Here is a 15,556-nt window from a genome sequence, read left to right as displayed (position 1 = left end):
CAGGCTTTCTTCCACGTTCCACCTTCCACCATCCATCGTCAACATCCATCAACCGTCGCGGCTAACACGCCCTTGAAAAGACCCGCCTTCTCACGAACAGTCTTCTACCTACACAGTCTGATGACGTTCAAGACCGGTAGCAGAATGTGATTCCGTGGTTCACCCAAGACACCCTTCCACCCACAACTTCCACCCGCAATCTCCGCCGACGGCCTGGTGACTTTCAAGACCGGCAGCAGAATGTGACCCCATGGATCGCTCAGACTAATTTCCGCCCACTCGGCCTGATGAAGTACAAGACCGGTAGCAGAATGCGATTCCATGGTTCACCCAAAACATATTCCCACCCACGATTCCCACCCACGATTTCCGCCAACAGCCTGATGACGTTCAAAGCTGATAGCAGAATGAGGCCCCGTAGCCCGCCCTGATGTTACGCGAATCAAGGCTCAGCTTGTTCCTTTGTCGGAGAAAGGCTGGTGTGACGCCTCTGACACTTCGGAACATCCTCAACTTCGGCCTTCTCCTTTCCAATTCCGGCCTTCCCTGATAACTTCACCGTTGCATTGGTGACTTGGCCTCAACCCTGGACATCTCGACCTTGACCAGCCTGCGCTTCGGAATCGCCCTGGGCCAGAAGTCGGTCTAGTCGGTCCAGAGTAACTTGTGATCCACTGAATTGTCCTAGTTGCCAACTACCCAGCCTACCGCTAGACCTCCACTGTGAAATGGCCGACCTTGAGCTTGATTCTCCCCGACTCCACTACAGTTTTGACACGGATGTTCGAGCCGCATCCACGGCAAGGCTGGGAGGGCGTCAGAGGCTTTGAGACAGACTTGCCCTTCTTGGCCACCTCATGGATACAGTAGCAACTGCTCCACAATTTTTCCAGGAAGAGCTCCATGTTCTTCTTGCTATTGGGTTCCTTCATAACTGAAGTGAGCTTCTCGACCACTCTTTCAGTGATATTCTCATCCTGGACAAGTACAAGTGATAACTCAGGCACCTCTCTCCTGCTATCTTTCGGTGCAAGAGGACGGTCAATCCGTTCCCTTTCCACCCGAGACACTCGCTGGTCCGCAACTGGACTTTCCTGTCGCCGCCGTTTTGAAGGCCTGGCGTTGTCCGTAGCAGGTGGTGAATCGCGTGGGACTGGGACGGGATTGGCGTTATTTCGGCAGGCTTCCAGCTCCCGGATACGCTTATCGGCAGTCTCCTTGTCCTGGGCGCGTCGCTGGACATGTCGTTGGATGACTGCCTTCTGCTTATCCACCTCGGCCTTGAGCTCACGCTCACGCCCAAGGGCAGCCTCCTTGTCCTGGACATGTCGCTGGATGACTGCCTTCTGGGTTTCCACCTCGGCCTTGAGTTGATGCTCACGCCTATCGGCAGCTCTTCCACGCTCGAATATCTCCCTTTCCCGTACGCCCAAAAGTTGGGACTCCTGGAAGAATTCGCTGCGCAGCCAGTCGTTATCATGCTGGAGCTGCCGCATGCAACGATCCTGATGGTGCAGCTGCTGTTCCAGCGAGAACCTCTCTTCCTCCAACTCTTGGACCTTCCCTCTAGCGAGACGTAGGTCGCGCTGGAGATCCGCTGGGATAAGATGTCAATATTTGGAGTGCTGGTGAATGCTGCCATGACATACCTCGTCCGTCCGCCATTCTGTTTGTCGCGTTTGAAATTTTGATAGCTGCGAGTAACTTGAGTATTGAATGTAGAGGTGATAGATTTAATAACAAACCTGGATGAAAATGCGGTGCTGTGAAGGACCTAGAAATCTTGTGAACAAGGCAACCGCTGTGGGGGATTGAGGTGGCAGTGATTGGCAGTGCACTAGTTCCTTTTGCCGATTTCACCTGGCATCCAATATATCTTCCCACTAATCTAGTACCCACGTAATGAGGTGAACGGTAGAGAAACTGGCTTCTATAGCTAATGACCTCTATGGTAAAGAACGTCAAGACAAATATGCTCTCCATGGCCATTTCATCTGACACCCTGACGGCAGCCTGTATCCAAGGGAACTAGATAGATGGTCATAGTTATGGCAAAGCTCAACATGACCTGAGTCTGAAAGTAATGACAGACCCGAATGTGATGTTAGCCATCGGCTGGCTATTTAAATCCTATCAATTGGTATGGCTGGTGGCGGTGGTCTCAATCACCGGTAAGACTTCATAGGGACATCACTGTTTGGAAGACGCATGTAGAGACAATTATCGAGTTCGTCTACAAAGTACAAGCTATGAAGTACAAGCGTGTCATGGATAGCATGCCTATCGCAAGCTAGAATAAACCTCCGACCGAATGATCTTCCTGGTCTTGGTGACCCAAGTCTGGATGTGAACCAACAGCTGGTACTTCTCAGGGGGCACCCGGCGGCGCCAGACGTTGGCTACCAGATAGATTCGCTCCTCGACAGTCAGGCCCAGGGTCTTTGGGGAGAAGACCCATTCCTGGAAATGATTTCCAAAGTCATGCAGATCGACTTCTGTCCAGATGATCGAGTCAAGAATGCCGTCGAGCTCGAATTCAGCACGCGCTCGGCTGCCTCTGTTCTCGATCTGCGATACAGAAGCAGCGAATGTGAAAGTCTTGTCTGCCTCTTGAATTGTCCCACCCTCCTCGTGCATGTGTTGCAAGAAACTGATAAGCGTAGTCCACTTCCCACGGAGGCAAAGCTGCTTCCAGTCATTGATGGTCTTCCATAGTTTGGTGATCAGGTCTTGTCGTGCGGGAGTCAAGGTACGAGGATCATTCCATGAGTTGTCGCGAAAGCCGATCATGAGGAACATGTCCTCGTCTGGCAAAATGCCTCGGTTGACGTACTTACGCTCCCACAACGCGTCATCCGATTCGTCACCAGATTCATCATCCTCATGTCGGTGGAGGTCGTGGTGTTGGTATCCCCATCCCAACTCAACACGGTCGTCGACATAATTGTCTGTCAACTCAGCCCAGTCCCAACCATTGCTAACCCCAGACATAAGTCCAGAAGTCAAGTTGCTTGGGAATTTCCAGACGAAAAGCTTTACCGCAAGAGAGAGGCTGGGTAGGATATCTGATCTGCCACAGGGCATCTTCCGAGCGAGGACACGGTGGTGCCATGGGGAAAATTTTGCCTTCGATCACTGTACTGTGCCTTTCGGGATCGCATCGGCCAAACTGTTCCTCGTTAGGTACAAATAACTTCGTACCATCCGGGAGCAGAGAACTTACCTCCACCTCTGTTGACCGGGACTTAAAAGAGATGCGCGAAAAGGACTCGAGGTGCTCGGCGCTCAGGATGATCCGGGGAGGAAAAGCAGCTTCGTATCGGGTTTCAGATGGTCGTAGAGACCTTTCGCCTTTCCACTCTAATTTAAACCACAAGAATCGTTCAGAAAGTGTAGCCTCTTAAGGAACAATCTGGATTAACATCTATGGCCAAGGTGGCCGTTTATCCCCAGGAAGTTAGCAAACTAGTTTAGAAACAACGTTAGAAGCTGGGTGGTGTAGTAAAGACGGGGCTTAAGGTAACTCACAGTGCAGTTCCTAGAAGACCTAGTTAACCATGAATTCGAAGGCTAAAGGCAACGAAGGCTCCAGTTTGAGCTTAACGAATTGATTAACAACGTCTAAGTCGGCAGTCTGGGCAAGCTGGACTTTAAAAAAATCAAAGTGTTTATCGCCTAAGAACCATCGTAGAAAGGTGTTCATATATTGCTGTCTCTGGACGCGAGTAGGATAGAGGCCTGGGAAAGGCCCAGTGAACTTTGGCGATAGAGGGTCATATCCTGGGAACTCGAGATGGCGGTTTGCCTATTTCATCTCCGCAGAGCGTGGCTGCGAGGTTGAGGGCGCCATGAGGCCGGATGTCGTTTTTGTGAGGAAGGAAGCATGCAGGCGGTGATTCCCTGACGGGAGCTAACAACCTTATGTAGGCACCGGCTATTTTCGTAACGCACTGGCTGACAGTGATGGCACCCGTCGGATCACTACCAATAAGAAAGCATGAAACAAAAGAATTTGGACTGTGGATCTTTTGTCACACAATGACCGATATTTCTAGTGGTAGATGGGAAGGGTGATATATAGGCAAAAAGAGGGAGGAGCTTCGCAGTTTGGATGGTTGTCAAATTTGCCATGAACCACCGAGGCACTAAAGCCCCCTCTCTATACTCTCCCTCAACTGTACAATTAATTACAGGTACCTGTGCATATCCCGTGGATTACTGGTCTGGCTTGTTTGTGGGTTTACTCTTCCCATTCGGGTTGAGCTCGGCAAACCTGGCTGAGTGAGTATCAACCTTTACGGGTTCGTCTCCATCATCGTTATCAGGAGTAGGCACTCATTATAGATCGAGACGAGGATGCATTGTGAGACACTGATTGTTTGTATATGACATTTCCAGACAATAGTCCTGTCGAAAAACTAGAGTACATGCCGAAGAGAATCGTTTTCCCGACCTTTAATTCCAAAACCTGACGTAACTCAACCGCTGGGCAACGTCATGGAGTATCGTCTCACCCAAGGCTTTGACTACTAGACTCAAGGTATGAAAGGGGTGATTCGCATTTTGACCCCTGAATCAGTCTCTACAGCCTTTGCCCGGAAAGTGTAATTGCAGCCATGAATCCGACAAGGCTGCGACGATAACAGAGGTTTCGAGGCATTCTGTCCTTTGCTGGTAATCTCATGGCCGCAGAAAGACTTGTTTCTTGCGCCGTGCTCCAGAAATGCAAGGAGGTTCTTTTTGCCCGTTCGTTTCTTCATGATCGCATTGAGTTGCTCAATCACATCGTCATCGAGGTTACAGTCTTCAACAAGTGGTAACCCGGGCACCTTGTCCTCTTCGTCGTCGTCCAGGACTATGATAGAGTCACCTTGCTCGTATTTCGCTGTACCACCTGTAACAGTAGGCGCCACTGAGGGGAGACGAGGTGCATTCTGAGTCTGTCGCTGTTGCGTCTGTCGTTGTTCTGCTGCTCGATCGTCTGCAGCCGCAAATCGTTCTATCGCTTCTCTGTGGCGGGCCATAAGGCGTCACTCACGTCGTCGTTGTCCTTTTGTCTTCCTGAGTCCGTTGGCCGGTGTAGCGGGATCTCCTCTCTGGCCTTGCTGAAGTTCCTGGATTCGTCTGGTGGCGGCCTTATTTTCTCGCACGAAATTCTGTAAGGCTTGGCGTTGCTCATCTACAACGTCCCTAAGCCTGCCCTCGGAAACGCCTGTAGCTCGCGCTCCGTCGACCTGTTCCTGGATTCGCGCGGTCAAAGTTTGGGTGGCGTAGGAGAGCTGAGCACGAAGATCCGCAACCTCGCCCCGCAGATAGTTGTTGGTGTTTTGAAGTTCACGATTGTGATCTTCCAGCTGTTGTTGATGGCGGAGAAGTGCGTCTTGGTCTCTCTGCATACGTTGTAGAGTCTGAATTTCATCACGTTGTTGGACTTGTGAGTCCTCAAGGTGCACTGAAGGCCCTGTCAGTATTTGTAGTGCAGTCAAAGACGGTTATGACATACCGTCGCTGTTTGCCATGTTGCTTGGGCACTGAAATTCCTCCGAGGTAGCAAGGAAACAAGCTTTGAACGCAAATACAATGTTTGGAGGAGGATGGAAAGGCGGAAAATATGAAGGAGAAGTGGAGTGGAGAAATGAACCGCTGCAGGCAACGGAGAACTGGCTGGCAGTGACGGTGCCCCTGAAATCACCATCAAAATGCAAGAACGAAACGAGGGACTCGAGACTGTGCGTTTCGTCCTCAATTAATGATAGAAACTTTGAGTATATTATCTAACTGCTAAAAAGAACGATGATGGTGGACGAAAAGGATCAGTTGCTTCTTCATATGGACACCTTGGAAGTCAAATCCTGTAACGTCAAGCAGATCCAGAAAGAAAAAGCAGACCTAGTAATTCGCATAGCTTCGAAAAGATTGCCACGAGTTGCTGGAGTCGAACTCGTTGCTACTCATGCCGAGACCACGCGTCTCAGACAGGCCCTTGAAGGACATCTAGAGGCCGGATAGTCTGCGAGGAGGTGTCGGTGGAGAAGCGGGACAAGAGCAAGGCCGTGCTGTATGTCTCCAACAACACATAGACAGCGAGGTACGATAATCCAGATGACTGCTAGCAAAGTAACACTGGAGGTACCTTTCGATAAGGCCATTTTGACAGGATTGAGATTATAGGTGGTGACAATTTGGGCATCCAGACTAAATCAGGAGTGAGTAGCACTGCGAATCACTGGCAATCACTGCCAGCCAAAAGCACAAGACATGAAATGATTTAGTTACCCAGGTTACCTACACTAGCCTGGGCTGGTATTCAGGCTATTTTATTCCTGCTGCCTAAGCCTTGGAGGAGGATTGTTCTGTTGTTTACCTGCTGCCTCCATCATCTCCTGCGGTTCATCTCTCAACCTCGATCCGTCATCATTCACGTCGCCACCATGAGAAAGATGGAAGATACTTGCGGTAGGTCGCAACAGAAACCTGCATCACAAATACTGACCTGCAAGGGCGCCCTGGAAGCTTTCAAGATCAACCACGCGACGAAACGCAGATGCTAAAGGATGCTCCTATCGACGAACTACAAGAGCTGAAGCTTCAAAATCAAGAACTCCGGAACACCAACGATTTCTTACGCAGTGAGCTCCGACGCGCCACCAACAAGATCAAGGAGCACATCGCCGGCGCAGAAGATGTAGAATCCTCTAAGCGCGAACTCGGGGAAATCGTGGAAGAACGAAGCAAGTGTATCGCAAAGTTGAATCAAGACAAGCATGACCTCAAAACAAAGTTGGAATCTGCCCAGCGCCAATACAGCAAAATCATTGATTTGCAAGACAAAGGCATCACGGAGTTGCTTCGAGAAAGGGTTGTCGCCACCATGCGAATCAAAGATCTCGAACGGAACCAAACTCCAGACAGTGCCCTGAAGCGAAGCAGCACGACTGTTGCAGAAAACGAAGCTAAACGGCTAAAAAGAGAACAAACTCTCGAGGCCACGAAGAGAGCGGAAGCGGAACAGAGCGAAGTTGTCCCCTACTGTCCCCAACCGGTGACTCCAACTATTACAGCAGAAGTGAAAGAGGAACATAGCGACTCCTATATGACCTCAGACGATGAACAGCCGAGTGTGCCTGGCTTGCCACTTGTGGAATATTGCCTCAGCGGCGATGTGGCCACGCAGCTCACTGAAATCATGAAGAACCCCAAGAGAAAGAGACGCTTGGAATCTTTCCTGGAACATGGAAGAAAGGACACGTGGTTCTGCGCCCACAAGGTACTCCGCAAGGGGGAGAAGGCCTCAACACCTGTGCTCCCGAAGGAAGCATGCCCCAGCCAGAATTGCAAACAGAACTTCCGGGTCATGGTCGTGAATAGTGATTCAGGAGTCAAACTGTTCACCGCTCCTTACACACGAATGGATTGAAGACAAGAAAGAGTCTTGATAAACTTGGAGGCTTCCCACGCGGATGGCTATTTGGCGCTACTGCACAGGACAATGGGTACTTGGAACGATAGAGCTGGATCACAGGCAGTTACATGGGACCAGAGGACATGTATCTAGAATCTGCTCTTATTTTGAGAACTATCTGAATGGTCAGACTTCCTTTATAACACTTGTGGTATTGTGTTTGATCTATCCATCTGTAACCAGCGCGTCTTCAACTAATGACTCTGGCTTGACCTACATCAGCGAACATTGTTACCAGTAACTTGAAGTTTTTTACTTAATCCTCGTCACGCCTTCTTCGGGAGATCCATGGCTGTGTATACCTCTGGAGTTAGCTTTTTCCTGCCTCATCCTCATTATCGTATAGCCGCTCCTGGGTCGAGGAGTATAGAGTTGAGATTGCCAAACGGGTATCCCAGACCCATTCTTTTACGTATGTCTATCATGGTCACTGTCACAAATATATCAGGAAGCTGCATGTAGAAATCACAAGTCTCAAGTGTGAATGTCCATTGTTCATTGTCTGATCTGCTGTACTTTCACCGACCCGTCCATCCTCGAAAAATGTTCTCAGCTTATAGCCATCCGCTGCTTGACGAGAATGGTTAGGTTGTGTCGTAAATAGTGGACATAGTACTTACGTCGGAAAGATTTACATGTCGCGATCGACGGGATCCTTCGAGAGGTCCTCGAACTTGATGGCGACGACGGGGCGGATCATCGCCTTTCGCTGGGCTTGTGACAGGCTTCGCCCAGAGCCTGTCACGTACCATCCCAGGGCGATGCCGCCCGCCATCGACTCCTCGGTCTTGGCTTTCGCCGTCTTCTTCTTCGTGGCTTTCGCCGAATTATTGTTTGTGCGAGCCATCGTTTGTTGTTTTTAGAAAATGTAAGTATCTCTTGGAAATTCAATCGGATGCCTGCGAGGCCTTACTGTGATCTTTGGTGGTAGATACTTTTGTTGTGTGAACCGAGTGAAGATGAGGGGAGAAATATTTCATTAAATGAAATTAGCCTGCCTGACGTCCCAGGGTGCAGCTGAGAGTCTACGCGTTAGCCTTGGTGCCTCCTCAGCGTTGCGGTAGGTTTTGCTTGACAGCTGCCGGTCAGTGGTTGTCATTCAGAGCAGTTGGTCAGGTACCTCGATGCCGAGTGGAGTCCGGGATGCGGCTTATTGTGGGTCGAGCGTCCACCGAAACGGTGTTACATTTTGAGGCTCAAGCTCCGTAAACTCGGAGGTCAATTGACTTCATCCGTTGATGTTCATCGTAACGACGGGCAGCAAACATGCGACGACCAGGAATATATTGCAGTGGAAATTAACCTGAATGCTTCCTGTAGAAGGACAAGGACATCCTTTTTGTTATTGTGTCAATAAAAATTGAAAGCAATCACTCTTGGGATTGCTCTTTGTCATTGGCTGCCAGTTTCGCAAGGCCCCACTTGTTACTTGAGCTCGACTAACACCACGAAATAAGACTTTGTGAGTGTCAATATGCGTACTGAATATCAGGCAGGAAATAATGAGAGAAGTTTTGAAAGTATATATGCTTGAGGGGAAGGGACATGTTTAGTACCAGGAACTGGCCAGTAATCTATCCGTTCGTGGCAGCAGTGAGATGGCCCAACATCAACAGGGACCGGATCTCAAAGGAAATTTGCGATGATCGAGGAGGATGGATTACGAAGGTGAACGAGATCTATACGATATATTGTCGGGCATTATGTTGAGTCATGCGACTGATAGCTCGTAAGATTGTGCTTCGACCCAATGAAGGATCTTGAGAGGCGGAACACTCGTCCTTTCTTGTTTCTATCTCACTCTTCCCATTATCGCACGATAGTAGTGGAAGAACCAGTATATCCAGGGTAGTTCGAAGAGGGCGATGGATGAGTTGGTCTCGGTAATTAACGGGGGGAAAGAATACTGGTTCGAAGTAGACCCAGGGCCAAATGGGTTGCGGAATGACTCTGGCAACTGTACTCTATGATGAGAAACTGTGGCGCAATTTGATCAGGGGCAGGATAAAACTTACGCCATATACACCAGTATTGCCTGTCAACAAGAAAGTCGACGTGCCTAATCTCTGCATCTGTCCAGCAGTCGACAGGAGGGATCAGCCTGGAGACAATGTCTATCGCCCCGGCACGAGCCTCCTCGTGGTCTCCTTGATCTCCCTTTCGTATCCAATCGAGCTAAAGTCTGATGTGCCGACGTCTTTGATACTGAGAAGGGTTGGGGCCTATCCAAGGCACTTCGAATACGTTGATGATTCGAGGTTCGAGGGAAAAGCAATGAACTTGGTGAAGTCCAGACATGCCTCCACTGAGGTTTGGATCATCTTCATGGGAGTTGGCGGGAAGTAGATTTACGAAGTCGTCCATCGTATAGAGTGGTCGCTCGTTCGATATTCGTCAAGAGAAGAGGTTGGATGCAGAAAGACTGCAGGAGGTGAGAAGAATAGCCATGGCAAAGGTTGAACAAAAGCAATTTGGAGGTAAATGAATGGAAGAAAACATTCACAGGATTACTCTAGAGACTTTTAAGGCACCTACTCTCAAGTGAGGGGTAAGTGAATGTTCCGCTCATTCACCCTCCTTCTACAAACGAGGAAGGAGCAGCTTTGCACCTGCCCCGAGCTGCCTACCCCGATCACATTTCGGCACCAAAATATTTCCAGGCATCAAGCATGCGATTTCAACTTTTCTTTCTTCCACCCAATACGCCTTTCACATCCGCAGGTTAAGAACGCGTTCTTTCTCTCATTCTTTCTCGCTTTCTTTTACTTCTCTTCTTCTTTCATTCCTTTTCTACACACTGCCTTCACTTCTTTCCCTCTTACCCAAACACAGCCCAAGCACGATGCCCCGCGTTACGACTTCGTGGAACGGGCAGCGTTTCCGTTCGCAGCCTTACGGCTATCGCTCTACGCAAAGTGCCCAACAGAATCAGCAGTCACGGGCATATCCTGGCGGCTCTTACGATGCTCAAGCCTCCATCATCCAGTCTGAGGACCAAGTTGCTCCTGAGGCTTCCAGCAACAGCACTGGAGAGCATACCGATGGGCTTGCCCATGTGGACTGGCAGCCTATCCCTCCCACAGACGCCCCTATTCCCGATGTGGAGCCGCTCGACCTTCCGGCCCCGGCCCCGGCCCCTGTCCCTGCTCCGACCGAGCCCGGGTTGCCCGGAGAGAAGCTTGACGCCCCCCTGGACGGTGCTCCTGTCGGTTCCGGACCAAGTGAGCCGCCCCGAGGCCCTCGATACCCTCGCTACGACAGCTACCGTCCACGAGAGCTCAAAATGGTTAACAGCATGTCTCTCCAGACAATCAGCCGTACCAACAGCCGTGCTCCTCCATCCATGAGCATTTACAACAACAGCCGTGGTGGCGGGGTGCAGGACAATGTGTTCACCAAGGTTCCCACCGCTTCCAAGACCATTTCTTTCCGTGTGGATAGCGAAGAGACCCTTCTGCAGGCCTACCGACATGTCAAGGCTATGAATCCGTCTGCTCCCGTGGGTGGCGTCATGTTTAGCGTCGCACCAAAGACCGAGAAGCACGAGTTCCTTTTCACTGAGGTGGACAACATCCGCTGGAATGCCCTTACCGGCCGCCAGAATTCTCACCTTCCACCTGGTGTGCAGATCTTCCGAAGTATGTATGGAACTCTCCTATCTTCGACCAGTTACTGACTCCCAACAGACAGAGACGGAGGGTTTAGTATCAACACCTGAGCGCCTGTGGGCTAGCAGGAGATGAATATTGGGCTGGACTATGTATGAGGCAGTGAGATCAATGAAAGGGTATCTGATGTTGGACTGAACGGCTGCTTGTTTTGGTATTTCAGCTGTCGGATAACAGCTTCACGGGATGGATCGAAGGATAGGCAATGTGGTTTATGACTATGGATGGAACCTGTATCTAAAAGCATCTGTCTACAAATCGATCTGATCCTATGGTGTCATATCACTGAGCCCCTTCTCAAGGTGTCATAAGAATTGGCCCTGGAGAGCATAAGAGACGAAATAATTTGTGACCTTATGCCAGTTTAGGGTAGCATTTAGGCGACTTTATTTCTGTAGCCTAAGTCTTGGAGGATATTTCTTCTGACACCCACCACCCACCTGCCTCTCCACTTTCTCTACTCTTCACATTGATCAACTAACAGGCAGGGAGGTATGAGAGGAAGTCTTCGACAGTGTAAGAGGTGGTATAATTGAGTTTTTAGACTTGTATTAGGCTGCCCAGCATAAAGCTTGTGATAGTCTCGTCTAATCTTGAGTGCCTAAGAATGCCTAAGTCATATGATCCCTTCATCTGTACATCCCCTTTTCGAACAGGCCTATCCTTCAATCTCGTCATTCTCGTCAAGCAATTGCAACGCACGGGTAAGAAGACCGACTAAAGGCTGGTTCTCGCGACTCATCAAAGTGCGGGGCGTTCCGGTGGCTTCTAGCATAGCCATGTCCAAGACCTTTCGCAGTTCATCCCTTTGCTGGCAAAGTAGTACGATCTGTTGCTCAAGCCTCATAATCGTATTCTCTTGCTGGCCCACACGATTTTCATTCTCTTCAGCAATATATGCGTCGATGTCGTCCTCATCGATATCCTCAGCATTATTAGTGTTGACTGGAACTGGACCTGGACCGATCACATCCTCATCCATCTCAAAGATCTCCTCGTGCTCTCCTTCGTCGCGTGACGGGATCTCTACCTTGAAAACCTGAAGATCGGAATCGCCTGGTGGAATGGCTTCGGGCGACGCTGATGTGGCAGCGGTCTCGAGCTGGCGGTCAGATGTAGACGCTTCCGATGACACTGATGCGGCCTTGATGTTTGTGTTGTCGCCCGACTCTTCATGACTCTCGGTATGATCGAAAGAGGTCTTATGATGGTCAGTGATCAGCATCCGTGTGAGACGTGGGAGATGGTTTGGTGGCGTATATGTGAGAGGAGAAGATCTCGAGAAGAAGGGGTCAAGAGAGAAGTTGACATCATGCCCCACGCAAAGCCAATATCGAGAAGGCGTCAGAAGAGAAGTGGCCCCTATTGGCATAAGAGACGAAATAACTTAGACTAGCACTTAGACCACATTATTGTAGAAGCCTAAGCCTTAAACGACAACTCGTCGGTTGACCACTTGGCAGGGTGAATGTTCAGAGCAAAGGCTCTCCTATTCCAATCATGATCTTGGAGTGTAACCTTGTCGGAACCTTCTCGTCTGAATGTAAGGTGGCAACGAGTGGGACGGGTCAGAATGCAACGAACTGTATAAAGCCATGATCTTGCATGATATGGCTGAGATAGAAGGGTGTTGTGCGAGGAAAGGATATCGTTGACTCACTGGTGACATCTTGACGGTGTTGCAAGTTCAGAGTTGCTTGACGTGACGAAAACATGGGGAGTGAACAGCAATAGCTTTGATTTCACGTGTTCATATTGAAGGCATCAGAGACAAGAGACAAGGTTTGGATTTGGCAAGTTGGACCCAAAAGATGATGATGATTGGGAAAGAACATTGACTCGAAGAGAACTGGGCAGCCACTCCTTCTAAGGCAGGCACCTTGGCCGAAAGACACCCAAACAAAAGCCAAAACTCCACAACGTCTACAATGAAAACAAGTCCAAACTTCCACTTTTCGTTACTCGAGCTTTACTTCCCCTTGAATCTCTGCTCCAATCTCCAAGCTCTTGGACCGTTCGGCGGTTGAGTCGGTGGTGCCTGGAACCCTCCCTGGTGACCTGCACCATTCTTCCCACGACCGGTGTTCTTGTCTCTGCCCCCCGCCTGTTGGCTTTGCCCATGATGAGCCCCTTGGGTATTCTGCCTTTTCGGCGGCCTCTGTTCGCGATGACCTCGGGACGGTCTTTTTCGGGCTTGATTTGGCCGCATCGCTGGTTCGTTAACCCTGTTAGACGTGGCTGACGGCCCTGCTGTCCGATGGCCATTAGCTCCACCAAAAACTTTGTCGATGTCGACAAAGCTCGACTCTTCTTCTTGTTCCAAGTCTTGATTCGGTTCCCTTTTGACAGTGGCGGGGTTGACCATTCCTTGGGCATCAACACCAGCGTGTCTCGTGTTGCTTCCGAAGCCTGACATGATTGCCCCCGCCAAGGGGCCAGTTTGAACGGTACCCTGATTCAAGAATGACTTGTTGTCATTCATAGGAGGGTCCCCAGGGATATTCCGAGAGATACTCGCTGGACCACGATTGCGTCCAATGAGGCTCCGTCGAGATTCATGCAGGTGCTGGTCGTCGGCATCGCTGGCAACAACGGGTTCTGCACCCTGGCGACTTCCAATCAAGCATCTTCGGGACTCGTGGATGTAATCGTTACCCGTCAGGCTGGGGACGGGTGGCTCAGTGCCCTCGTCGACTTCACCATCTTCGAGGATGGACGGTGATCGGTTGCGGTGATAAATGACAGTTCGGGCAGACTTGCTACTGGTCTCCGAGACTCGGCCGTTGCGCCCTTCGCTGACGGTATCGTGGTCTGCCATTGCGGAGGCTCTCTCTTCAGCACAGCCAACACTGAGCTCACCTGGTCTTCCTCCAGGGATGTCTGTGTCTGATCGGATTCGGTCGGAGGTTTTGCGTCGCTGAAGCTTGATCCAAGACATTTTGTAAGCCTCTAGCAATCCAACCATCCCCGTCGGATAGCCTCGCGGGTCTTGACAGGTAGAGTATATCAGATGGTACATCTCACAGGAAGTTGTCATTGTACCATTCTCCAAGGTATCTAGGGCCTTGACGATGATTGACAAATCTCGAGTCTTGACCCGGGTGACGTCCGTTTCCGACGGTTCTTCGGTAGTCTTCGCAAGACCAGCGACGAGGCACATCAACTTCGCCTGCCTCGATACAACCAGCCCGTCGTCCTTTCGCATGCGCTGATGTTCGAGGAAGCGCTCGACCACCACCCCAAGACCATTTGCAGGGCGGAGGTCGCCGCAGTGGAAATCGTCAAGGAGACGATGTTGCTTATCGGTGAAGCCTTGGCCGTCGTCCGCCCTGCAAATCACGGCCCATCGAATGATGATAGGAATGAACCTGAAGGCGTTCTCGTCTGAGAAAAGAGGATGTACCATGATCAGCTCGAGGCGTTTACAAAAGTCAATCGTCCAGAGAGGGTTTCTTTTCGTCTCGCCAAGGTGCTCGAAAGGGTCGCTAGCGCTGTTGTCGAATTTGACGTCTTGGTGCAGGGAAACAAGAGTCAAGGGGTCGACTCCAAAGAGTCGCAGAGACAGCCTCCACACTGATAGGAAAGTGTTCGCACGGCCTGGGTAATGATCTATGGCTGCTTTTTCCACACTGCATTCCCAGGCCCCGTCGAAATGTTCCTCGCTGGTCTGGTCCAAGATAGCTGTCACTCCGCCACCACCCGAAGGAGAGAGCAGACGTTGAGATTCCAAAGTCTCTCTCGTGATAGGACTCAAATCCTTAATGGCTCGCGCCATTTTCTGCATGCCCTCCCGAAACGTCTTCTTGTGTAAATCGATACTTTTTTCCTCAGAGGCATAGTCATCGTGTTCGCTTCCACTCTCGTGGATGGCTTGATCATCTTGAGCATCGTCGCCGTTGGCGTGGGATTCATGCTGCGGTACAGGAAGAACAGCCCTGTTCCGGAGCTGGAGCCCCTCACTCTGGGGAGCTGTATCCCTGGGCTTGTTCTTAGATCCGCGAGGTCGCCCACGTCTCTTTGTGCTGCCGGGCTCATGTTCTGAGCGCCGAGATTGAGCAGCATCATCGCCTCTGACGGTCTGCGATGGGGGTTGCTGGCTGGCGTGGCCGTCCATGATCGGCTTTATCGAAAGACTGTCCGTTGTGTTGAATGTCGGAGGGAAACTCGGTATTGAGGACTTTGAATAATATTGGGTGAACAAACTGTTGGTTGTAAAGGATGCATGCATTGAGTGGTGGTCGCAATCGTCGACAGTGACAAGCCAGTGCCCCGACCGAACAAAAACAAACAGATGCATTTGCACGCACCGAAATACAAACTCCATATCCATTCAGATTAAACAATCTTGAATTCCTTCAACACCATTTACTCTACCTTTTTCGTTTTAGCACACATCGCAACCGTACGAAAATGTCAGTTCATCGAC

At 50.4% G+C, this 15,556-nt stretch overlaps 8 protein-coding genes across 8 annotated transcripts; 2 read left to right on the top strand and 6 right to left on the bottom strand.

Annotated features, from left to right (window-relative positions):
- Positions 1-710: 710 nt before the first annotated feature.
- Positions 711-1,665, bottom strand: FIESC28_04084 (uncharacterized protein; the record flags this gene model as incomplete). Its single annotated transcript, XM_031158231.1, has 2 exons — positions 711-1,597; positions 1,650-1,665. 2 exons carry the CDS (start codon positions 1,663-1,665, stop codon positions 711-713), a joined length of 903 nt encoding a protein of 300 aa, XP_031017680.1.
- A 615-nt stretch (positions 1,666-2,280) lies between these two features.
- FIESC28_04083 (uncharacterized protein) lies at positions 2,281-3,084 on the bottom strand (the record flags this gene model as incomplete). Its single annotated transcript, XM_031158230.1, has 1 exon — positions 2,281-3,084. The coding sequence occupies one exon, from the start codon at positions 3,082-3,084 to the stop codon at positions 2,281-2,283; it is 804 nt and encodes a 267-aa protein (XP_031017679.1).
- Positions 3,085-4,535: 1,451 nt separating this feature from the next.
- FIESC28_04082 (uncharacterized protein) lies at positions 4,536-5,519 on the bottom strand (the record flags this gene model as incomplete). Its single annotated transcript, XM_031158229.1, has 3 exons — positions 4,536-4,981; positions 5,039-5,452; positions 5,504-5,519. The coding sequence occupies 3 exons, from the start codon at positions 5,517-5,519 to the stop codon at positions 4,536-4,538; spliced, it is 876 nt and encodes a 291-aa protein (XP_031017678.1).
- A 912-nt stretch (positions 5,520-6,431) lies between these two features.
- FIESC28_04081 (uncharacterized protein) lies at positions 6,432-7,417 on the top strand (the record flags this gene model as incomplete). The annotated part of the gene is made up of 2 exons (XM_031158228.1): positions 6,432-6,456; positions 6,501-7,417. 2 exons carry the CDS (start codon positions 6,432-6,434, stop codon positions 7,415-7,417), a joined length of 942 nt encoding a protein of 313 aa, XP_031017677.1.
- A 676-nt stretch (positions 7,418-8,093) lies between these two features.
- Positions 8,094-8,309, bottom strand: FIESC28_04080 (uncharacterized protein; the record flags this gene model as incomplete). Its single annotated transcript, XM_031158227.1, has 1 exon — positions 8,094-8,309. The coding sequence occupies one exon, from the start codon at positions 8,307-8,309 to the stop codon at positions 8,094-8,096; it is 216 nt and encodes a 71-aa protein (XP_031017676.1).
- Positions 8,310-10,304: 1,995 nt separating this feature from the next.
- On the top strand, positions 10,305-11,180 carry FIESC28_04079 (uncharacterized protein; the record flags this gene model as incomplete). Its single annotated transcript, XM_031158226.1, has 2 exons — positions 10,305-11,100; positions 11,149-11,180. The coding sequence occupies 2 exons, from the start codon at positions 10,305-10,307 to the stop codon at positions 11,178-11,180; spliced, it is 828 nt and encodes a 275-aa protein (XP_031017675.1).
- Positions 11,181-11,788: 608 nt separating this feature from the next.
- Positions 11,789-12,355, bottom strand: FIESC28_04078 (uncharacterized protein; the record flags this gene model as incomplete). Its single annotated transcript, XM_031158225.1, has 1 exon — positions 11,789-12,355. One exon carries the CDS (start codon positions 12,353-12,355, stop codon positions 11,789-11,791), a length of 567 nt encoding a protein of 188 aa, XP_031017674.1.
- Positions 12,356-13,099: 744 nt separating this feature from the next.
- On the bottom strand, positions 13,100-15,244 carry FIESC28_04077 (uncharacterized protein; the record flags this gene model as incomplete). The annotated part of the gene is made up of 1 exon (XM_031158224.1): positions 13,100-15,244. One exon carries the CDS (start codon positions 15,242-15,244, stop codon positions 13,100-13,102), a length of 2,145 nt encoding a protein of 714 aa, XP_031017673.1.
- Between the last annotated feature and the right edge of the window lie 312 nt (positions 15,245-15,556).

Source organism: Fusarium coffeatum (genome assembly GCF_003316985.1).
Source record: "Fusarium coffeatum strain FIESC_28 chromosome Unknown BRIP53273_contig_84, whole genome shotgun sequence".
Classification (NCBI taxonomy): Eukaryota; Fungi; Ascomycota; class Sordariomycetes; order Hypocreales; family Nectriaceae; genus Fusarium; species Fusarium coffeatum.
This window is presented reverse-complemented; position numbering and strand designations above follow the sequence as displayed.